Source organism: Danio rerio, chromosome 3 (genome assembly GCF_049306965.1).
Source record: "Danio rerio strain Tuebingen ecotype United States chromosome 3, GRCz12tu, whole genome shotgun sequence".
NCBI lineage: Eukaryota > Metazoa > Chordata > Actinopteri > Cypriniformes > Danionidae > Danio > Danio rerio.
In genome coordinates this window covers 61004800-61025258 of record NC_133178.1, presented here as the reverse complement: position 1 = coordinate 61025258, position 20459 = coordinate 61004800, and the positions used below count along the sequence as shown (strand labels likewise).

Here is a 20459-nt window from a genome sequence, read left to right as displayed (position 1 = left end):
AAATGAGTAGAATTAACTTTTAGTAAATTTTGAGTTAACCACACTCATTTCATCTGATAAAGTTGACAGTTGGGTTTTACAGTGTATTAATGAGCAGCAAATTAAGTCATAATTACGCCAAACATCATAGTTTAGGGTTTGTTAATACCGAGAATCATACTGTAAAATAAGCTGTGAGCATACATTTAATAAAAAAATGAACTTGGTTGGTTTTGTCCATATTTCACCCAAAATTGGATTGAAATACCCAATTTTTAAGAGTTTAGCATTTCACAAGTAAACACAAACTAATGAATACTGTTGTCCAAACACAAATCGATTAAGTCAACTTAATCGTTTTTGCAAATGTAAATGGATTAAACATAAAACAAATAAGTTGTCTCCAAAAACTCAAGTAGTTTGAACAGTACATTTTTAAGCATACATTTGCATTATCCAACCAGCAGCTGCTCTTAAAAAGCATGTATAAAAGACAGTAACACAACACTAGAGATATGTGTCAGTGTGTCCTTCACTTACCACGAGTAGGATCCGCTGGCCTTCTGAGGAGCCATCCACTTCATGTCATGTATATATTCACTCTGAAACACGCTGATTTACAGCGGTAACGCTGAAGGGCCTGTAACCTGTCAGACACAACACACAGTACACAGATAATCAGAACACAATGTATGAACATCTCCCGCCATTAAATCATAAATCTTCAACCTCCAGTGGAGTGTATGATAATGCCACAGCGACGGGACATCATGATTTATACGGCATGCACGCATATTCCCCTACCATAAATAACAATGATACAGTTATTAATCCAGCTTTTTAATGGCAGAGGTGGTATAAAGTTATAGATGAATTTACCACATTTAAAAGCACTGTATTCACTTTCCTGTGAGAAACAAGGAATCAGATCTTAAAGAGGATGTTGCTGCTTGTACAGACTACTTATGCGAAGTGAGCTTAAATAACACAATTCTTGACATTTTCTTAGGGGATAACTTGTTTTATGTTCAATTGAATTAAATTTGTTTAGTTAACTTAATTGGTTTGTGGGTAACACTTTACAATAAGGTTCAGTAGTTAATGCATTTACTAACATGAACTAATCATGAACAACACATGTACAGCATTTATTAATCATAATTAAACATTTACTAATGCATTATTAACATTTAAGTCCATGCTTGTTAACATTAGTTAATGCACCATGAGTTAACATGATCTAACAATGATCTACTGTATTTTCATTAACTAACGTTAACTAACATGAACAAATAGAGTAGTAAATGTATTGTTCATTGTTTGTTTCCGTTAGTAAATGCATTAATTAACATTAACTAATGAACCTTATTGTAAATTGTGACCGGTTTGTGTTGGGACAACCTGAACGCATTGTGTGGATCCCTGCATTTTTAGTCTACACTGTAAGAAATCCTGGGTTCCACACAGTTCCTTCATGCTGTCTCAACAAAAACTGTCTCTTAAAAAAAATATTTAACACAATTGTTTTTGCAAATTTAAGTGGACTGTACATAAAACAATTAAGTTGTCCCAAATAAACCTCAAGAACTGTGTTAATTCAGTTGATTCAGGTAGTTTGAACAAGCAGCAACAATAATTTGAGTGCAGTTTAATGTTTACGAGTAGCTCAAAATTATTTGAATTCAAATTTTAGTTTTTACAATTTAAATGAGTTACAATTTACAATTTTTTAACATTTTAAACCTAATTTAAGGGCTACCTAAATTAATTTGGTTAACTATAGGCGAGTTACTACAGGCAAGTTTTTGGAAAGCAATAGTTTGTTCTGTAGACAATCAAAAAATGCTTATTTGTTTCAGGGGCTAATATTATTGACCATAACAAAATAAACAACCCTGGTCACATAATATACGCATGCACTCTGAAACATATCTGGCCACCAAAGCCACAAGTAAATTTAATATTAGTATTAAAAATCCCCAAAAGCACAGTTTTACATTTCACACATTAAATAAATCTGATAACAAAATATTAAACTAATTCGTTGTTGTTTAAAATGTACATTTAAAAATAAAGAATGTGGTACAGCGTGACACATTAGAGAATCATGTTGATAGTCAATGCTGATAACTTGAGATATTGGATACAATGCTGTGGATTGGAGGAAAACTGTTGTCACATATTAAATTCTGTGCAACACCAATTGGACAAATCTTTGCAAGACAATAAATGTTTTAACTAAAAGATGCTGAGACGTGTCAGTGTAAAAGCATCTATGTTAAGGGAACTCAAAAAATTTGAAAGAAAACGAACAGCAACGAAGCATTGCCTTAAACTGTTTACATACAAAAACTAATATTTTAGTACTGCGAACTTACTTCATTTGAGTACACAAAACAAACAATCACCCTAAACCATTTAAGTTCAAAAATGAATATCTGAGTACACAAAACCTTTTGAGCAAAGTACAAGTTAAGTATACTCAAGCTATTCTAAAAACAAACAAACCAATAAACAAACAATTGCTCTAAACCATTTAGGTTCAAAAACTAATATTTGAGTACACAAAACAATCGCCTTAGACCATTTAAGTTCAAAAATGAATATGTAAATAAACAAAACAAACAAACAAACAATTGCCTTCAACCATTTAAGTTCGAAAACGAATATTTAAGTTCAGTGAACTTACTACATGTGAGTATGCAAAACAAACAATTGACTTAAAACCTTTTAAGTTAAAAAACTAATATTCGAGTACCGAAAAACTTACTCCATTTGAGTTCACAAAATGAACAATTGTCTTAAAAACTTTTAGGTTCATAAATGAATATTTGAGTACTGTGAACTTACTTAATTTGAGTTCACAAAACAAACAGTTGCCTTAAAACCTTTTAAGTTTATAAATGAATATTTGAGTACTGTGAACTTACTTCATTTAAGTTCACAAAACAAACAGTTGCCTTAAAACCCTTTTAAGTTGAAAAACTAATATTTGAGTACCTTATACTTACTCCATTTGAGTTCAGAAAACAAACAATTGCCTTAAAACCTTTTAGGTTCATAAATGAATATTAGAGTACATTGAACTTACTTCATTTGAGTTCACAAAAGAAACAGTTGCCTTAAAACCCTTTTAAGTTGAAAAACTAATATTCGAGTACCTTAAACTTACTCCATTTGAGTTCACAAAACAAACAATTGCCTTAAAACCTTTTAAGTTTATAAATGAATATTTGAGTACAGTGAACTTACTTCATTTGAGTACACAAAACAAACAAACAATTGCCTTAAAACCTTTTAAGTTGAAAAACTAATATTCAAGTACCTTAAACTTACTCCATTTGAGTACACAAAACAAACAAACAATTGCCTTAAAAACTTTTAAGTTGAAAAACTAATATTTGAGTACTGTAAACTTACTCCATTTAAGTTCACAAAACAAACAATTGCCTTAAAACCTTTTAAGTCCATAAATGAATATTTGAGTACTGTGAACTTACTTCATTTGAGGTCACAAAACAAACATACAATTGCCTTAAAACCCTTTTAGGTTGAAAAACTAATATTCGAGTACCGTAAACTTACTCCATTTGAGTTCACAAAAGAAACAATTGCCTTAAAACCTTTTAAGTTTATAAATGAATATTTGAGTACAGTGAACTTCATTTGAGCACACAAAACAAACAACTGCCTTAAAACCTTTTAAGTGCATAAATGAATATTTGAGTACTGTGAACTTACTTAATTTGAGTACACAAAACAAGCAAACAATTGCCTTAAAACCCTTTTAAGTTGAAAAACTAATATTCGAGTACCTTATACTTACTCCATTTGAGTTCACAAAACAAACAATTGCCTTAAAACCTTTTAAGTTTATAAATGAATATTCAAGTACTGTGAACTTATTCTATTGATACACAAAAAACAGCAATTGCCCTAATACCATTTAAGTTAAAAAAACTAATATCTGAGTACAGTGAATTTACTCCATTTAAGTTCTAAAACAATTTAAGCACAGTAGAAACCAACAAGTAAAGGGAACTCAAACATTTGCTTGCACATTTTTCACAGATGTTCTCAGCTTAGATGTTTTATTAGCATATTTTAACGTACTGTATGAAAACTGATACTACAACTATACTCACCTAAAATCTTTGAGTGACATTTTAAGCAGTGGATGGACCTTCAACAGTGACATTTGCATTAAAGCAAACTGAATCAGTTTTAATATATCTAGAACTACACTTTACACCCCACAATAATGACAATAACAATATTTTTGAAAAAACTGTACATTATAGGTAAACAATTATGCATCAAATAATACAAAATAAATAGATAGATCATGAGATATAGCGTATGACTCGACCATTTATTAATGATTGCTAATGATTATTAATAATGGATTCATTAATTTATGAACTATTAATAGTTGGCTACTTGAGGTATTAATAGTTAAATTAATCCTTAATAATATGTAATATACACTCTAAAATGTTGGGTTGTCATCAATGTTGGGTCATTACAACCCTGAATTGTTTTAACAGGGTAAATTAATTTGCTAATTACCTCAAGTAGCCAAAGCCATGCATTTCAGCAGCATTGTTATCTTGTTTAAGTCATCATTAGCTAATCATTTGCAAAGAGACGGTGTTAGGACTTTACTGGTTGAGGCACGTGACTGACAGAATACCTCATTCAAAATCAATAACCATAATATTACTTAACAATTAGTTAACAGCACATGTGCTTCAACGAGTCACAACATAACGATCCCTTTACAAATCATTAGCTAATAATTGACTCGAGCAGACAACTGGAAGATGAAGTACATATCTTGGAATATTGGTGAAATGAACAAGAATTTACATTATTAGATAATCTGATATGTTATTAGGGAATTAATGAATTCAATTTAAGGGTTACTTATAGATCACAGAATGTTCATTTGTTGCGGATGCAGTATTCATTAACAAATGGCTGGGTTATTTAGTTAACTATCTGTGTATTAGTTAAGCATTTTTTAATCAGTGCACCAGTACTGTAAAGTGTTAGCGATTGTTCTTAACTGACTTTTATTATTTGCCTTTATATTCTTATATAAATATCTATCAGCTGTAGATAGAAATAAAGGTGACTTGCCTTTATTTAAATGTAAGCTTTTTATAACACATGAACATTTCTTCGCACATTTAAAAGTAGTTCTATAGTAGCTTATAGTAAATATATTATTGTTTACGAACAATACTATAGTAAAACACTTGAATTAATCTGCTGTAGGAATTCGACAAATGCTATGGTCACACAACATCAAAGAAATCACCTAATACTCTAGTTTTAACGACCTAACAATGTAGAATTGCACATATTACTTCAATACACCAACATTTACTGTAGTAAAGTATACTACAATATTGAAGTTTATCAGTTTACTGTAGTTGTCATCCGTTGTAAGCATTGTAAATACTATAATATATACAGAGTACAACATAATACACTTTACTATAGTTCAAAAAACTATAGTATTTACTACAAAAGTCTACAGCATTTTAGTATTTTACTAGACTCTTGAATTAAATATTATAGTGTTTTGAACTATAGTAAAATATATCACGCGGTACTACATATATTATAGAATTTACAATGCTTTGTTAATGAATTGCATTTGAATCTTTATGTTTATATGGACTCTTTAAGTACTTTTAAAAGTTTTTCTTCCCTCAAACGCCATTATTTTGAGTCTCTTCAGGGGAACAGATTGTGTTTGTTTGCTCAGAGCTGAAGCCACGCCTTCGCGGTAGCGGCGCGTCCGAGTCTCCTTGGAAACTCCAGGCGCCTGACGCGCGCGCACCGCTCGGGGCTCCAAACCTGATGCTCAGCGCCCGCGAGAGAGTGATGGAGGCTGAGGTTCGAGATCACCATGAATGACAAATACCACAAGGCAGCTCGGGATGGCTACCTCGACCTGCTTAAAGAAGCGACGCGGAAGGACCTGAATGCGCCGGATGAAGATGGCATGACACCGACCCTATGGGCCGCGTACCACGGCAACCTGGACGCGCTGCGGCTGATCGCAGGGAGAGGGTAAGACCCAGCCTCCTATCGCTCTTTTCATTAAAACCACAAACTGTTGATCTTTCAGGTGTTTAGCCGGCATGTTTACGCTTCATGCAAGACAGCATTACGCAGGAACGAGCCCTGGTCGTCACTTCATAATAGTGGTGTCATGAAGGATGAGGATTTGATTAATAGTGTGTGAGGCACTTGCTGTTCTCCAGTTTACTTCCTTATTCCAGTTCTCACGATGTTTATGGTGGTGTTGCTCAAAGTGTGGCCCTATTAACATAATGCCATACATGGTAAGTTTAACTGTAAGAATTTTTTCCCCCTTTTTTTTAATACTCCCAAATGATGTTTAACAGAGCAGGGAAATTTTCACAGTATGTCAGACAATATTATTTCTTCTGGAGAAAGTCTTATTTGTTTTATTTCGGCTAGAATAAAAGCAGTTTTTAAGTTTTTAAACACAATTTTAAGGACAAAATTATTAGCCCCTTTAAGCTATATATATTTTTCCAATAGTCTACAGAACAAACCATCGTTATACAATAACTTGCCTAATTACCCTAACCTGCCAAGTTAACCTAACTAACCTAGTTAAGCCTTTAAATGTCAATTTAAGCTGTATAGAAGTGTCTTGCAAATAGTCAAATATTATTTACTGTCATCATGACAAAGATAAAATAAATCAGTTATTAGAAATGAGTTAATAAAATTATTATGATTAGAAATGTGTTGAAAAAACCTTCTCTCCGTTAAACAGAAATTGTGAATTTCTAATTTATTTTTAATTTTTTTGTAAAAGTCTGTATTCATTTCTATCTTTTAACTAAATTAAAAGAGTTTTTTCCTAATCAGACTGAACTTTGTACAAGTGCGGTTGTTTGTTGTTTGTTCTTCTGTTAAAATGTCCCTTTCCTTGCGAAAATTAGTTTTATTACAGTACATTTGTAGTAGCCATGTCTGTTTGGCACATTGATTGATTCTCATTTGTACAACTAAAGATTACTTACAAAAAGAAATCATTAAAAACCTTTGGTTGTTTTTAATGTTAAACGACTACATCATTTTAATTGTAATGGGAAAGGAAGAGAGTCAGATACGATGAACAAAACAAATGCATTTGGTTGCATCATGAAACATGAAAACCTTGTAGGCTACTATTTTGCATACATACAGTTGAAGTCAGATTTTTTAGCCCCCCTAAAAATGTTAAATTTTTCCCAAATTTCTGTTTAACGGAGAAAAGAATTTTTCAGCACATTTCTAACCATATTAGTTTTAATAACTCATTTCTAACTGATTTATTTTATCTTTGCCATGATGACGGTAAATAATGTTTGACTAGATATTTTTCAAGACACTTCTATACAGCTTAAAGTGACATTTAAAGGCTTAACTAGGTTAACTAGGCAGGTTAGGGTAATAAGACAAGTTATTGTAGAACGATGGTTTGTTCTGTAGAAAAAAATAGCTTAATGGGGCTAATAATTTTGTCCTTAAAGTGGTTTTTAAAAAAATTAAAAACTGCTTTTAGTCTAGCCGAAATAAAACAAAAAAGACTTTCTGCTGAAGAAAAAATATTATCAGACATACTGTGAAAATTTCCTTGCTCTGTTAAACATCATTGGGAAATATTTTAAAAAAGAAAACAAATTCAAAGGGGAACTAATAATTCTGACTTTAACTGTATACACTGTATATAATCTACTCTTTAGAAGTCTACAAAAGTTTGTAATCATTTTTAGTTAAGTAAAACAATTTTCTTTCTAATTGTAAAGTAAATCAGCGTAGATTGAACTTTGCTAAAGTGCAGTTGTTTTCTGTTCAACAAATCTGAATGTTTTTGAATGTTAAAATGTCCCTTTCCTTGCAAAAGTTAATTAAGTTTTAATACAGTAACCGTATCTGTTTGGCACATTGATTGATTCCCATCTAAGCAACCAAAGATTAATACATTGTTAAAAACTGTCTTCTTCATTGAACTTTGGTTCAATGACAATAACCAATTCCTTTGGCTTTATATGTAGTAAAGCCTTTTTAAATTGTCATGAGTCAGATATGATGAACAAAACAAATGCATTTGGTTGCATAATGAAAGATGCAGGCTACTACTTTGCATACATATGTGAGTATTTGTATATGTCCCGGTAGCTTACTGAAAAGCCTGCTGCTAGCAGCAGCAAGGTCATAGGTTCGATTGCCTGCTAATTCATGAACTGTTTAAAAATGTATACCATCAATCCACTTTAAGGCATCTATACAGTACTGAATGTGCTGCTTTGTTGTGGCCCTCATTTGCTCGCAGTGTCATTTGAGTTGTTTTAGGACCAACAATGCATTAACAGTCCCACATCCCGCTCTGTTATTGCTGATGATAGAGCACAGATAAAAGCCAACACACAAAAGCTTTCATCGGAGCTGACCTGATTTCCTCAGCGGACCTACAGGCCCTTCACAAAAGCTCTTAATTGTCAGAAGTTCTCCCGCTCCCCTTAAAGTCCTGAATGGGTAACCGGACAGTTTAAGCGATGAAAGCTCGCTCGCTATCGTGTGATCGCCTTCACATAAAGCAAAGCAAGCATCGCATTTCTATGCTTAGAGCCAACTTATGCTCGTGTACACATAGGGATTCAGCAATTAATCCCCTCATTTGGGTGTTTCTTCTCTGTAGTGATTAAGTCAATGGCACTGATGGATCCCTGAAGCATGGTTTCCCACGATACCTTTGCAGAAATGGGTTTCTAGAGAGGTCGTTCGGTACATGAGAACCAAATCTGGCTCATCGTGGATCAGCTATTAGAAGTCGTTAAAAAGTAATGATGATAAAGTGATGGTAAAAATAGAACCGACAGTAAAAATAGGCATTTATGGGTGGTTGGGATCATATAGCAGTCATTGTTAGGAGATAGCATATGCTATTATATAATACTCCTGTTCCAGTGATTTTAAAAATGCCATATTTCCTATGGTCTGACAGTATTAGTGGGGTGAAAATGACAGTTCGTAACTCACAATGCTAGACAACTGCAGTGGCGTCTGATTATAAAGCATGGGATAAGAGTCTCTTTTATAGGGCAGTAAATGTATATGATAAATATATGTGGTGGCATGCCAAAAATCAAGGTCAGGCAGGTTAGTGGGTCATAATCCAAATTCTGGCTTGATCCAGTACAGCACACACAGTTCCCTTTGCTAACTGTGAAAACCTTGCAGCTTTTCTCATCCATAATGCACCACTGCAAGGCTTCACCTGTCAGCCATCAAATATTCATCAGGCTCAGCTAGCAATAGTTGCAGAACGCAGAAAGACACAGCCGCACATTTTCACTATATTGCATGACTTTACAGTTGAAGTCAGAATTACTAGCCCCCCTGTTTATTTTTTCCCCAATTTCTGATGTTTTTTACACATTTCTAAACATAATAGTTTTAATAACTCATATATAATAACTGATTTGTTTTGTCTTTGCCATGATGACAGTAAATAATATTTGACTAGATTATTTTCAAGACACTTTCATAAAGCTTAAAGTGACATTTAAAGGCTTAACTAGGTTAATTAGGTTAACTAGGCAGGTTTGGGTAATTAGGCAAGTTATTGTATAAAGATGGTTTGTTCTGTAGACTATAGATAAACAAATTAGACTAAAGGGGCTAATAATTTTGTCCTTAAAATGGCTTTTAAAAAATGTATAACTGCTTTTATTCTGGCCGACATAAAACAAATAGGACTTTCCCCAGAAGAAATATATTATCAGACACACTGTGAAAATGTCCTTGCTCTGTTAAAAGTCATTTGGGAAATATTTTAAAAAGAAAAAAAAATTCAAAGGGGGGCTAATAATTCTGACTTCAGCTGTATATTTTAAATAAAGTTCATTATAAGAAGAAGAAGTTAACTCTAACTCTAAATGCACCAAATTCCATTGCAGTTTAAGTCACCCTGTATAAAATGATTGTATAACTAGGGTTATTCTAAGTTTAGTTTCAAGTGTTCCAGTAATCATATGCATAAGGCATCTTATAGTCATATGGAAAATCGCGTAAAATAAGAACAGTTATAATCTTTATGCATTTGTATTCCAACACAACAGATTTGACTAATAGTGTGCTAATAGCTATTAGCTGATATTTTTCAAACCAGATTTGGGCCAAACATGGACAAAAACCAAACTGCTTAAATAGTAAAAAAAAAAAAAAAAAAAAAAAAATATATATATATATATATATATATATATAGGATATAAAGGATGCAACAATACAGTTAACCCACGGTTCAATACATACCTTGGTTTTTTAACAGTTCTCATGGCTTGACACTTACTTTTTTTTTCTATAGGCAATAGGAAAAGTAAGAGGTTAAGGAGAAAATAATAAAGACTATTTATTGCAATACTTTTTTGTTTTACTTAAAAGCCAAGGAAAGTACACTAGTTTCTAGTGTATTGTATAATTTTTTCACTGAAATCTCACAGCTGCTGGTAGCCCATATACAAACTGGGGAACACATAAAATCCTACATTTTGAAAATAAACATACATGCGAAGTTAATAAAGATAAATTGGCCATTTCAAATCAACATATTTGTACATAAGTAAACATAAATAAACCATCTTCATTTTCTTGGTGCTGAAAAAAATGCAAGACTTTAGTCTGTAACAAGGATCGAGTGTTTGGTAACACTTTATAATAACTACACACTATAAATCATTTATTAAGCATTAGCAAATAGTGAACTCATTATCTGTTAAGCATTAACTCTAATAAGCTTTAGTAAGCAGTTTATAACTGCAGCTACAAATGCTCTATTCTTGACTTATAAGCACCTATATAATGTGTTTAATGATTGTTTTTTATACTTAGTTAATGATTTATTTTTATTACTAAATTAAGTATCAAATTATTTACAAACCATTTGTATTTAAGAGTAGTTGAGGGTTTTGAATGAATTATGATTAATAAACTATTGAAATAAAAGTTTATATGTCTTATTGTTCAGGCATATAGCAATGGTTACTATATATGTTAATAAATGCTTTATTAACTCAACATTATGCAGTTTTGTGACCTAATCTAAAGTGAGGACTATTCATGCTTTATAAATCCCTTATAATGTGACAAATAAAGGCTCAGTTAAATTCTAAACAGGAAGAATGACATTATTCATTTCTGTTCATTTAAAGATACACAAATGAAACTGTACTTCAAATGAAAAATACATTTTTGCAACCTTATCTAAAATAAAATCACTATAGAGTTTAAATATTGCATCTTATTTTATTGTTTAATTATTATATTGTTGTTGTTTTATCCAGTTGGATGTCATATTTTGACACTCCTGTTATTTGGCAATATTTAAACTTTACAGTAATTTTACTTTTTAGATAAGATTGCACAGATTATCGTTCATTTGATTCTGAGCCTTTATTTGTCATTTATAAGGGATTTATAAAGCATGAATAGTCCTCACTTTAGATTAGGTCACAAAACTGTTAAGTTGAGATTGAGATAATAAAGCATTTATTAACACATTTATTAACATATTAGTTAAATATTAGTATATGCCTGAATAATAAGAATTATAAATGTTGATTTCAATATTTTATTAATCATTTACTAACTCATTCTGAATTATCCTAAAAACCCTCAACTACTCTTAAATACAAACGGTTTGTAAATAATTTGATACTTAATTTAGTAATGAAAAATAAATCATTAACTAAATATAAAAATACAATCATTAAACACATTATATAGGTGCTTATAAGTCAAGAATAGAGCATTTGTAGCTGCAGTTATAAACTGCTTAGTAACATTTATTAATGTAGAGTTAATTCTTAACAGATAATGAGTTCACTATTTGCTAATGCTTAACAAATGATTTATAGTGTGTAGTTATTATAAAGTGTTACCGAGTGTTTTTATAAAATGACAAAAGCCCACATCTCCAATTACTGAAAATGGCTGCACATCTTTAGCAATAAGCAGCCGCACTGCCATTGTTATTTTTATGTGTCTCTCGGAACCAGTTGGGTATGTTTGGTTGAAAGATTCAGCGAGGGATTGTTGCTATTTGGAGGACTTTATTACCTTCTATGCTATCCTGCCTAAGACAGTGATATTGCTGGGTGATGGCGCTGCAGATGTGCAGTCATGGTTATACGTGTAAAACAATGCTTGCACAGTTATTTTTTGTTCACAGTTTTTTCTTTTATTGGCATTATACTAACCGGAAAAAACAAAATGTCCTTACACCGCAGATTTGAAAGATGCCGGTGTTTTCTCGTACTGTTGCCTCACTTCGCCGGTGCTTACAAGCTGTTGTCTTAGCCTCACTTCACGCCGCTCGCAATGTTAAAGTGTGGAATGATGGTCAAGCGCCCCCTAACTTTAGAGCCTAGTTGATTGGATATTTACTCACGGGGAGGAGTTTCCTCATCTCAGCTAATGGACTTACAGGCACATAGTCAATTCGGGGAGATATAAAACGCACTTAAATTATTTAAACGCAAAACCGAGAAAACCGCAATTCACAAGCGCGTATTCAACCGTGGAGGTCGTAACGTACGCTTCAATATTATATTGAGAAACGTGGCATCCCTAATATATATATATATATATATATATATATATATATATATATATATATATATATATATATATATATATATATATGTGTGTGTGTGTGTGTGTGTGTGTGTGTGTGTTAACCTAATGGTGTGTTGTTTGTCCATAAGTGACTCAAATTTGGGTTAAAACAACCCAGCATTTTTAAAAGCATTCATAACTTCAAGTGTCAGATTATCAATCCATGGTCATTTTATTTTGATGGTCCATTTGTTGAATTTAAGTTACATTGCATCTATATGCCAACTAATTCTCATTAGGTAATAAGTAGACTGTTAGGTTGGAGTTAGGGGGTTAGTGTAAGTTGACATGTATTTGCAAAGTTTTCTTATAGTCAGTTAAATGTCTGTTGAAGTAGCAGTATCAGCAGATATTAAACAGACAGTCTACTGATACTCAAATGGACCATTAAAATAAAGTGTTACCCAATCCATTAGTTCATAAATGAGTTTCTTTCTTGAGGCAGCCTACGGTTACGTTCCGATCGCAGGAATTTGGTGTTACATCACCTGCGCAACTCTACCATTCCTGCTAGTAAGAAGACACCCAGAGAGTGACCTCTTATTCAGACGCCGATCATATTACAGATCCAGTGCCCGGGATCAGCATTAACAGAGATGATCCTGGATTACTGGCTTAAATGAGAAAACAGAGAGTAACATTTGCTTTATGAGATCGTATGGGTGGTTATAGACCACACCTGTTTGCCCTTCTTATGACATTTGAGGATTTTACACACGGCAAGTTTTCATTTCATAGATTCATGCATTATTTACCGGCCTTCGCGGATCACGAGCCTGTGCTGAAAACATAATCAAAAAATCATGGGATTGCCAGCGTGGTCCCAGCTATTTTGGGGATATAATACGAGTGATAATGTCAGCTGAGACGAGCTGTGTCCAGTTTCACCTAGCACATGAACTTGTGAATTGTGTTGCCATGTTATGTATTAAATATAACTTAGATCATATCAGCTCTGAGTAGATGTTTCACTGTTAAATGCCATGTCTGACATGGACCTGTCATGGATCTATTACTTTCAGGGGGAACCCAGATAAGTGTGACATATGGGGAAACACGCCACTTCACCTGGCTGCCTCCAATGGCCATCTCAACTGCCTGTCCTTCCTGGTGTCCTTTGGTGCCAACGTGTGGTGCCTGGACAACGACTACCACACGCCTTTGGACATGGCTGCCACCAAGAACCACATGGATTGCGTACGCTATCTGGACTCTATCGCGGCCAAGCAGACAGCCCTCAATCCAAAGCTAGTAAGCAAACTGAAGGACCGGGCCTTCCGGGATGCCGAACGGCGCATCAAGGAATGTGTGAAACTGCAGCAGAGGCACCGGCGGCGCATGGAGCGGAAGTTTCAGCGAGAGGCAACGGAAGCATCAGTTTCTGATGCCATGAGCTTCTCCAGCTACGCCAGCAGCACCTTGAGTCGCAAGTTACACCACTTCAACACTGCCACTAATGTGCCATACTCCCAGGTTAGATTTTGTCCTGTTGTTTGTCCTGTGTTTAGTAACTAGTAGGGATGCACCAAATTTTCTGGCACACATTATTTTTACAATGGACATTGAAAGTGTTGTGCCATGAAACCCATTCATTTCAATGGCTTGCAAAGCTTGTTTCTGCCCAGATCAAAGTGCAAGAGCGGTACAGTGCATCGATTTCGGTTTCTATCCAGAACTTTAATTTCTGAGCACTTCTAGTTACAAGCCTCAATTGCTGAATTTGTGTTGTTGTTTCTTTTATCAATTTATTGTTCTAGGCTACTATCCATGCCACAGCCAGGGGCAAAACTAAAATCCAGAAGAAGCTTGAGAAGAAAAAGCAAGGTGACGGGACATTCAAGATTTATGAAGATGGCCGGAAAAGTGTGCGCTCCTTGTCTGGTTTACAGCTAGGCAACGACGTCATGTTTCTGAAGCAAGGTACGTATGTGAACCCTAAAGACCGGTCTCGTCGCAACATACGTGACATGTTCCCCAGTGACAACGAGGATGCCATCTCACGTGCCATCAGTGAACCGGACCTGCATGGTCAAGATGTGGACTACTCCGAGATCAGCACTGACTCAGGCCACGACTCGCTCTTCAACCGGCCTGGCCTGGGCACAATGGTTTTCCGTCGCAACTATGTGAGCGGTGGACTTTTTGGCATTGGTAGCAGAGATGAAGGCAGCCTGACCGGCAGTGAACGAGTCGATAATGTGCGTCTCCAAAATCGAATGCATCCCAGTCTGGATGACGACAGCATTGGAAGTGCCCATAGCTTGCAGGAGAGGAACATTCAGGAGCTGCCTTGGGATGAGGTGGAGTTGGGTCTGGATGATGATGATGAGCCCGACACTAGTCCACTAGAAGTGTTCCTGGCCACGCAAAGCATGAATGAGTTTATTCCTATATTAAAAAGAGAGAAGATCGACCTGGATGCCCTGTTACTCTGCTCAGACAATGACCTTAAGGGCATTCACATCCCCTTGGGACCCCGCAAGAAGATCATGGACGCCTGTATGCGCCGACTGGAGACATTAGAGGAACCAGGCCCCATAGAAGACACTGAGATGTGAAGTTCTTGCCTTAATGTCTGTTTTACCTCAGTGAACGTTGAAGAATAAGCAAGAGTTTACAGGCTAGAGTTTGTGCCATTTTTCTTTGAAGATGGCAAAAGTTGCATTGTCAACATTTGGCCAACACTGTCGAGAAACTAATGAGATAGAAACCTAAACTAGGGGTGTCCAGTCCTGCTGCTAAAGGCCCACTATCCTGCAAAGTTTAACTCCAGCACAGCTGTCGGGATGTTTCTAGTGTTCCTGAAAACCATAACTAGCTGGTTAAGTGTGTTAAAATGGGGACCTTCCATGAGAAGAGCTGAACCCCCTGGTGTAAATGAACCCCTAGGGTTCAACATCACTAAAAACACATTTTTTAGAAAATTATATTGTTATTGTCACTGTGTTAACCACGTAAACATGCAGTTATATGTATATATAGGTATGCACGAATATTTGAATAACAATTTGACTGAAATAATTCATGCGACCATGGACCACAAAAGGGCCAATTTTATGACAATGAGATGTATGTAACTTCTAAAAGTTGTATAGGTAAGCTTTCCATTGATGTATGGTTTGTTATGATAGGCGAATATTTAACAGAGATAAAGCTATTGAAAATTTGGAAGCTGAGGTTTCAAAAAAATAAGTTCAAATTAGGTCCTTGGCACAGCATATTATTATTTAAGTTTTGATATATTTACTTAATCTTGACTTAATATCCTAATAATGCTTTTTGGCATAAAAGAAATATTTTAAATCATAGTCACAGTTTATTTGTTGACTACTTCGACAAATATGACTTTTTTATTTATTAAAGACTTTCAGATTTTGTGGTCCAGGGTCACATATATGCACATGCCCCTTATAATGTTATCATGCCTGGCTTGGCATGCAGATATAAGTATACAACATGGTTTTGTGAAAGCTGCGCTTTTCTAAAACAAAAGGGAAAACCTTTCAGTTTTTAGTATGTTGCTGTTTAGTAAATGTATCCTAAATCCAACTTAGAAAACAATCCATGCATAAAGAGTCTGTTGTAATAACACAATAGCGGTTTTATAGTAGAGCTTTATAGTGGACTGCTGTTGCTGAAAGACTATATTACCTCTGTAACTGACACAAACAGCGCAATATACATAAAACGGTTATTCAGTTCAAAATGTAATGATTATCATGTGCCATGTGGCAAACGCAGGGAGCGAAAATGAGGTCACATCTCATTACAAGCACTCTTATAATACTCCTGCCCCTATGGGGCATACATCTCAGTGCCTGTGCTATCCGTGCCAGCACATTTCTATACAAAATGTCATTTAAGACATAACATGTTGTACATAATTTGATAAGTTCTTTGTAATACATGCAAAGCTGGTGTATGCTACACACTATGGCAGCAGAGCTATTCTCAATAAAACACAGAAAGATCCAAATGATGTATCACAACTTTGTCTTGTAAATGGAGGACAAATGCTGAAATATACAGTAAATGGGTTAACAGAATCTGATTTCTGTATGTAGTATAAAAGTCTGTAGCTGCGTCCCAAATCGCATGCACTATTCTACGCCATTTTGTAGTATAAATAGTGTAAGTAGTGTGTTCACACTGAAAACTCTAAAAATAATAAGAGCACTTTAATTACCCGGATGATGCACTCATTCAGCCGCTAAAATGAAGTGTGGAATGATGGACACTTCACGCACACAACGACCGCAAGTTTGCTCACGTAGCGGAAGAGGCGGAGCTATCGGGCGCACATGTTGGATAACTATTTATTTTGGATGGTGAAAGCAAAATTCTCCTACGAGAGTGATTACAGCGCCTCCCGATGGTGAACGCGGTTATACTCACGGCAGGTATTATTTGATAATTCGGTCGTTTATTTCACTGATTTGGCGACCAACAGACGTCATTAGGGAAACGGTTTGAATTTCCGCTTAGTAAAAAAACAGTGTTTAATTTGGGATGACACTACGTAAATATGCTATCCTTTTGAGTGTGTAAGTGCATAAGTACATAGTGTATAGTGTGCCATTTGGGACGCAGCTTTTGTCTACAACAGGGGTCAACATGGTTGGCCCTGGAGGGTCGGTGTCCTGCAGAATTTAGCAGCAACCTTTTCAAACACAACGGAACAAGCTAATTGTTGGCTGTATCTAAAAATCGCCCCGTAGGCTCATTCACTATGACTTACATTAGTTCACTAAAAAGTCCACTTAAAGGAGTGAATGAGAATGACTAAGTGAATTGGAGCACGGGGGGAACAGAAGGGATGTGGTTTAGTTTGTGCTTTGCTGGTTGATAAAATAAAATGAAGAAATTAAAATAAAAATGTTGACTCTCTGATAGTTATTTAGTACTTAGCATGCTGTCTATGAGCAATGAAACAAATACATTTTTATAACGTTTCATTTTAAAATGCCAATTCAACAATTAAATATTATTTTATTTAAAAAGGTACACAGATAGGATTGCCCTATGGACGCCATCTTGTGGAAATTAATTCGAAGTGTGAATTCTCACAGTGCATTATGGGTATTCTCAAGCTGTTGAGTGTACGGCTATGTCCGAAATCGCCTACTACTCAGTAGGTACTGCATTTGAATTTAAATGAACTACTTGGCCCTTAGAACGTTCTGAATGTGAGAAGTATGAATAGAACTCGGACGTACTACAGCCGCCATTTTGTCATGATTACGTGACCTACCCTTGTCAGTTGCATCGCTTCACTCCCATTCATGAATTCTCTTGCGGTGCATTATGGGATAGAATAGCATCTATTAGATGCACACTTCAGAATCTCGCCTGAAGTAGTAGGTCATTCGGATACTTCTGACATACTGTTTTTCGAATTGTATGAATTCTGTCATGTTACTTGGCTCGCATACTCTTTTTATAGTATGGAAGTGTGCGATTTCAGACACAGCCTTTCTCAATTGTACTCTTGTTATTGCAGAGCATAGTGGCATTGATTGAGCAAACAATATGGTTTTGGACGCTACCAAAAATGGCTGCTCCCTCAAATAGTGTCTGTTTAAGGCCTTGGTAAACTTCAAAAGGAATTAACTGAAATTACGTAATTTAGAAAGAAAATACAGCCACAACAAATTTTGTTTTGAGTCTGTTAAGAAGTCTGAAACCAGTCATCAAAGCAAACTTTTTGGGGGAGTTAGCTTTGGTCCTAAACACCTTAGAGCTACTATTGGTCTGTGATGATTATGGAATCGATGGATGTTTCCTGGAACTCTACGTTTTTTGACATGCTTTGTATTCATATTTGTGTTCGAATTCTGAGTTACACACCGAACGATAAGCACAACAGCATTGATCAATGTCTGATAAAGTTCTAAAAATGGTTCAAATCACTTTCTGTCCATGGCAAGTAAAAAGCGATGTGGTGTGTCAAGGCGGTTTGCTCCATAATTGTATGGAACTGTACATTTCTCTCAGTCGCCATTGTTGTTGTGTTTAGGAGTCCACTTGAGCGGTGTGACAGCTTTGCAACCCTACCTACCGCAGCGTCTGAACGTTCAAAAATAGTATATCATCACTCAGACTTTATGAGGATCTTTTTGGCCTCAAATGAACTTAAATTGAAGTATGTTGTGGGGTTTAACGGCATAGAGGGCGATTTTGGATACAGCCTCAGTCTTGGAGAAATCTAAAGGTGTGTTTGATTAGGGTTGGAGATAAACTCTGCAGGACACCAGCCCTCCATGACCACATTTGGTAACCCTTGGTCTACACCTTCACATTATGTTACAAATAATGTTTACATGTATCTGGCCATAGCATTTTCTTTTTTTTTTAACATGAGCAATTGGAAGAATTTTGTGCCGCATGATTAAGCGAGTTGATGCTGGAGATTTAACACGTGGAGCGTAGCTCTCGTTAACGCTGAGTCATTTAATTTATCACAGCACTCATTTTCCTGAAGTCTATTGTCAGTAAGCACATGTACAGGTCTGCAGGGAAGCACGTTCCTTAAAGCCCGTCTCTGCTTACGTCAATATTTATTAACAGCCATCTTTTATAATGCGTACATCAACTTTATTTATAATGGCATTCGTTGATAACTATTAAACTCATTATCTTGGAGGTTTGTTTGTCTTTTAATGTGTCTGTCTGATTATATGTTTGTTGTAAAGATATTTCACGTGGTAGCCATTAAAGTGAAAAACAGATTTGACAGTAAACCTGGCTAAAAGTGTTAATGTATCTATTTGTGCAAACTGCTGTACGTATAGGGAAGCACATACAGCTCTTAATAATGCAAGTGCGATTTACAGCAGGTGATTTTGAATCTTTTGGAACTCCAATGCTCATCCTTGTTTGAAGGACTCCAATCCTGAAACGTTAAAGGTACCTCTACTGCATGGGTGCTCAACCCTGTTCCTGGAGATTTACCTTCCTGTAGATTTCAGCAAACACACCTGACTTTAATTACCAATTGCTCCTTCAAGTTGGTTTAGTTGTGTTTGATTAAGGTTGAAGGGAAATTCTGCAGGAAGGTAGATGTCGAGGAACAGGGTTGAGCACCCCTGCTCTACAGTCTCTTTAATACAGTTAATATATTAAAAATGATATTATAAATGTGTCTAATATACTACTTGGAGTACTATTTATTTCTTTATTTCTTCATTTTACATTTATGTGGTTGATAAAAAGTGTAAATGGTGATTTTAAAGGGCACCTATGGTGAAAAATCTACTTTTCAAGCTGTTTGGACAGACGTGTGAGGGTATAGTGTATAGACCGTCATATTGGGGTGATATAAACACACCCAGTCCTTTTTTTCAATTTGCCAACATAAAAACGTGGACCAATTGTAGCGGTTTTGAAATCGACTACTCCTTGACGTAGGATTGGAGTCCCTCGGCCCACCAATATTAATAGACATGCGCGCATTACCATATCCTCAGTTTGTTGTTTCACGTCCGCCATTTTCAGCGTATGAGTCAAAGCGGTTGACTCTCACCCTGATCACCCTTGCTCTATTTTTGGATGTAAGGGTCATTGGGCTTAACACAAGAGCCTTGATCTTCTCTTTGCGAATGAGCAACAGAGATTTTACATTTAGCAGCCATTTGCGCTGAACACGCAGTGAATACAAAGTATCGAGACTCGGGCCATTAACAACAGCTGATCTACGAAGTCTTTCAGCACTCTCTCCGAAACACTCGATTGATCTCGGCTGCCGGATCAACATTCACCACATGATCACT

At 35.3% G+C, this 20459-nt stretch overlaps 2 protein-coding genes across 5 annotated transcripts in view; one reads left to right on the top strand and one right to left on the bottom strand.

Annotated features, from left to right (window-relative positions):
* The window catches only part of otop2 (otopetrin 2), a 78636-nt gene that overhangs the window by 15841 nt on the left and 42336 nt on the right, over positions 1-20459 (bottom strand). For all 4 annotated transcript variants that reach the window (XR_012401279.1, XM_073945168.1, XM_001338043.9 and 1 more), the window contains one exon: positions 520-626. Coding sequence is in view for 3 of the 4 variants with exons in the window: in XM_073945168.1 (XP_073801269.1) it covers positions 520-563 (44 nt within the window). In the remaining variant the exon portion in view is untranslated. The remainder of the gene's footprint in view (positions 1-519; positions 627-20459) is intronic.
* Positions 5810-19332, top strand: ush1ga (Usher syndrome 1Ga (autosomal recessive)). Its single transcript, XM_002661269.6, has 3 exons — positions 5810-6063; positions 13713-14163; positions 14448-19332. The coding sequence occupies exons 1-3, from the start codon at positions 5900-5902 to the stop codon at positions 15246-15248; spliced, it is 1416 nt and encodes a 471-aa protein (XP_002661315.1). The 5' UTR covers positions 5810-5899; the 3' UTR covers positions 15249-19332.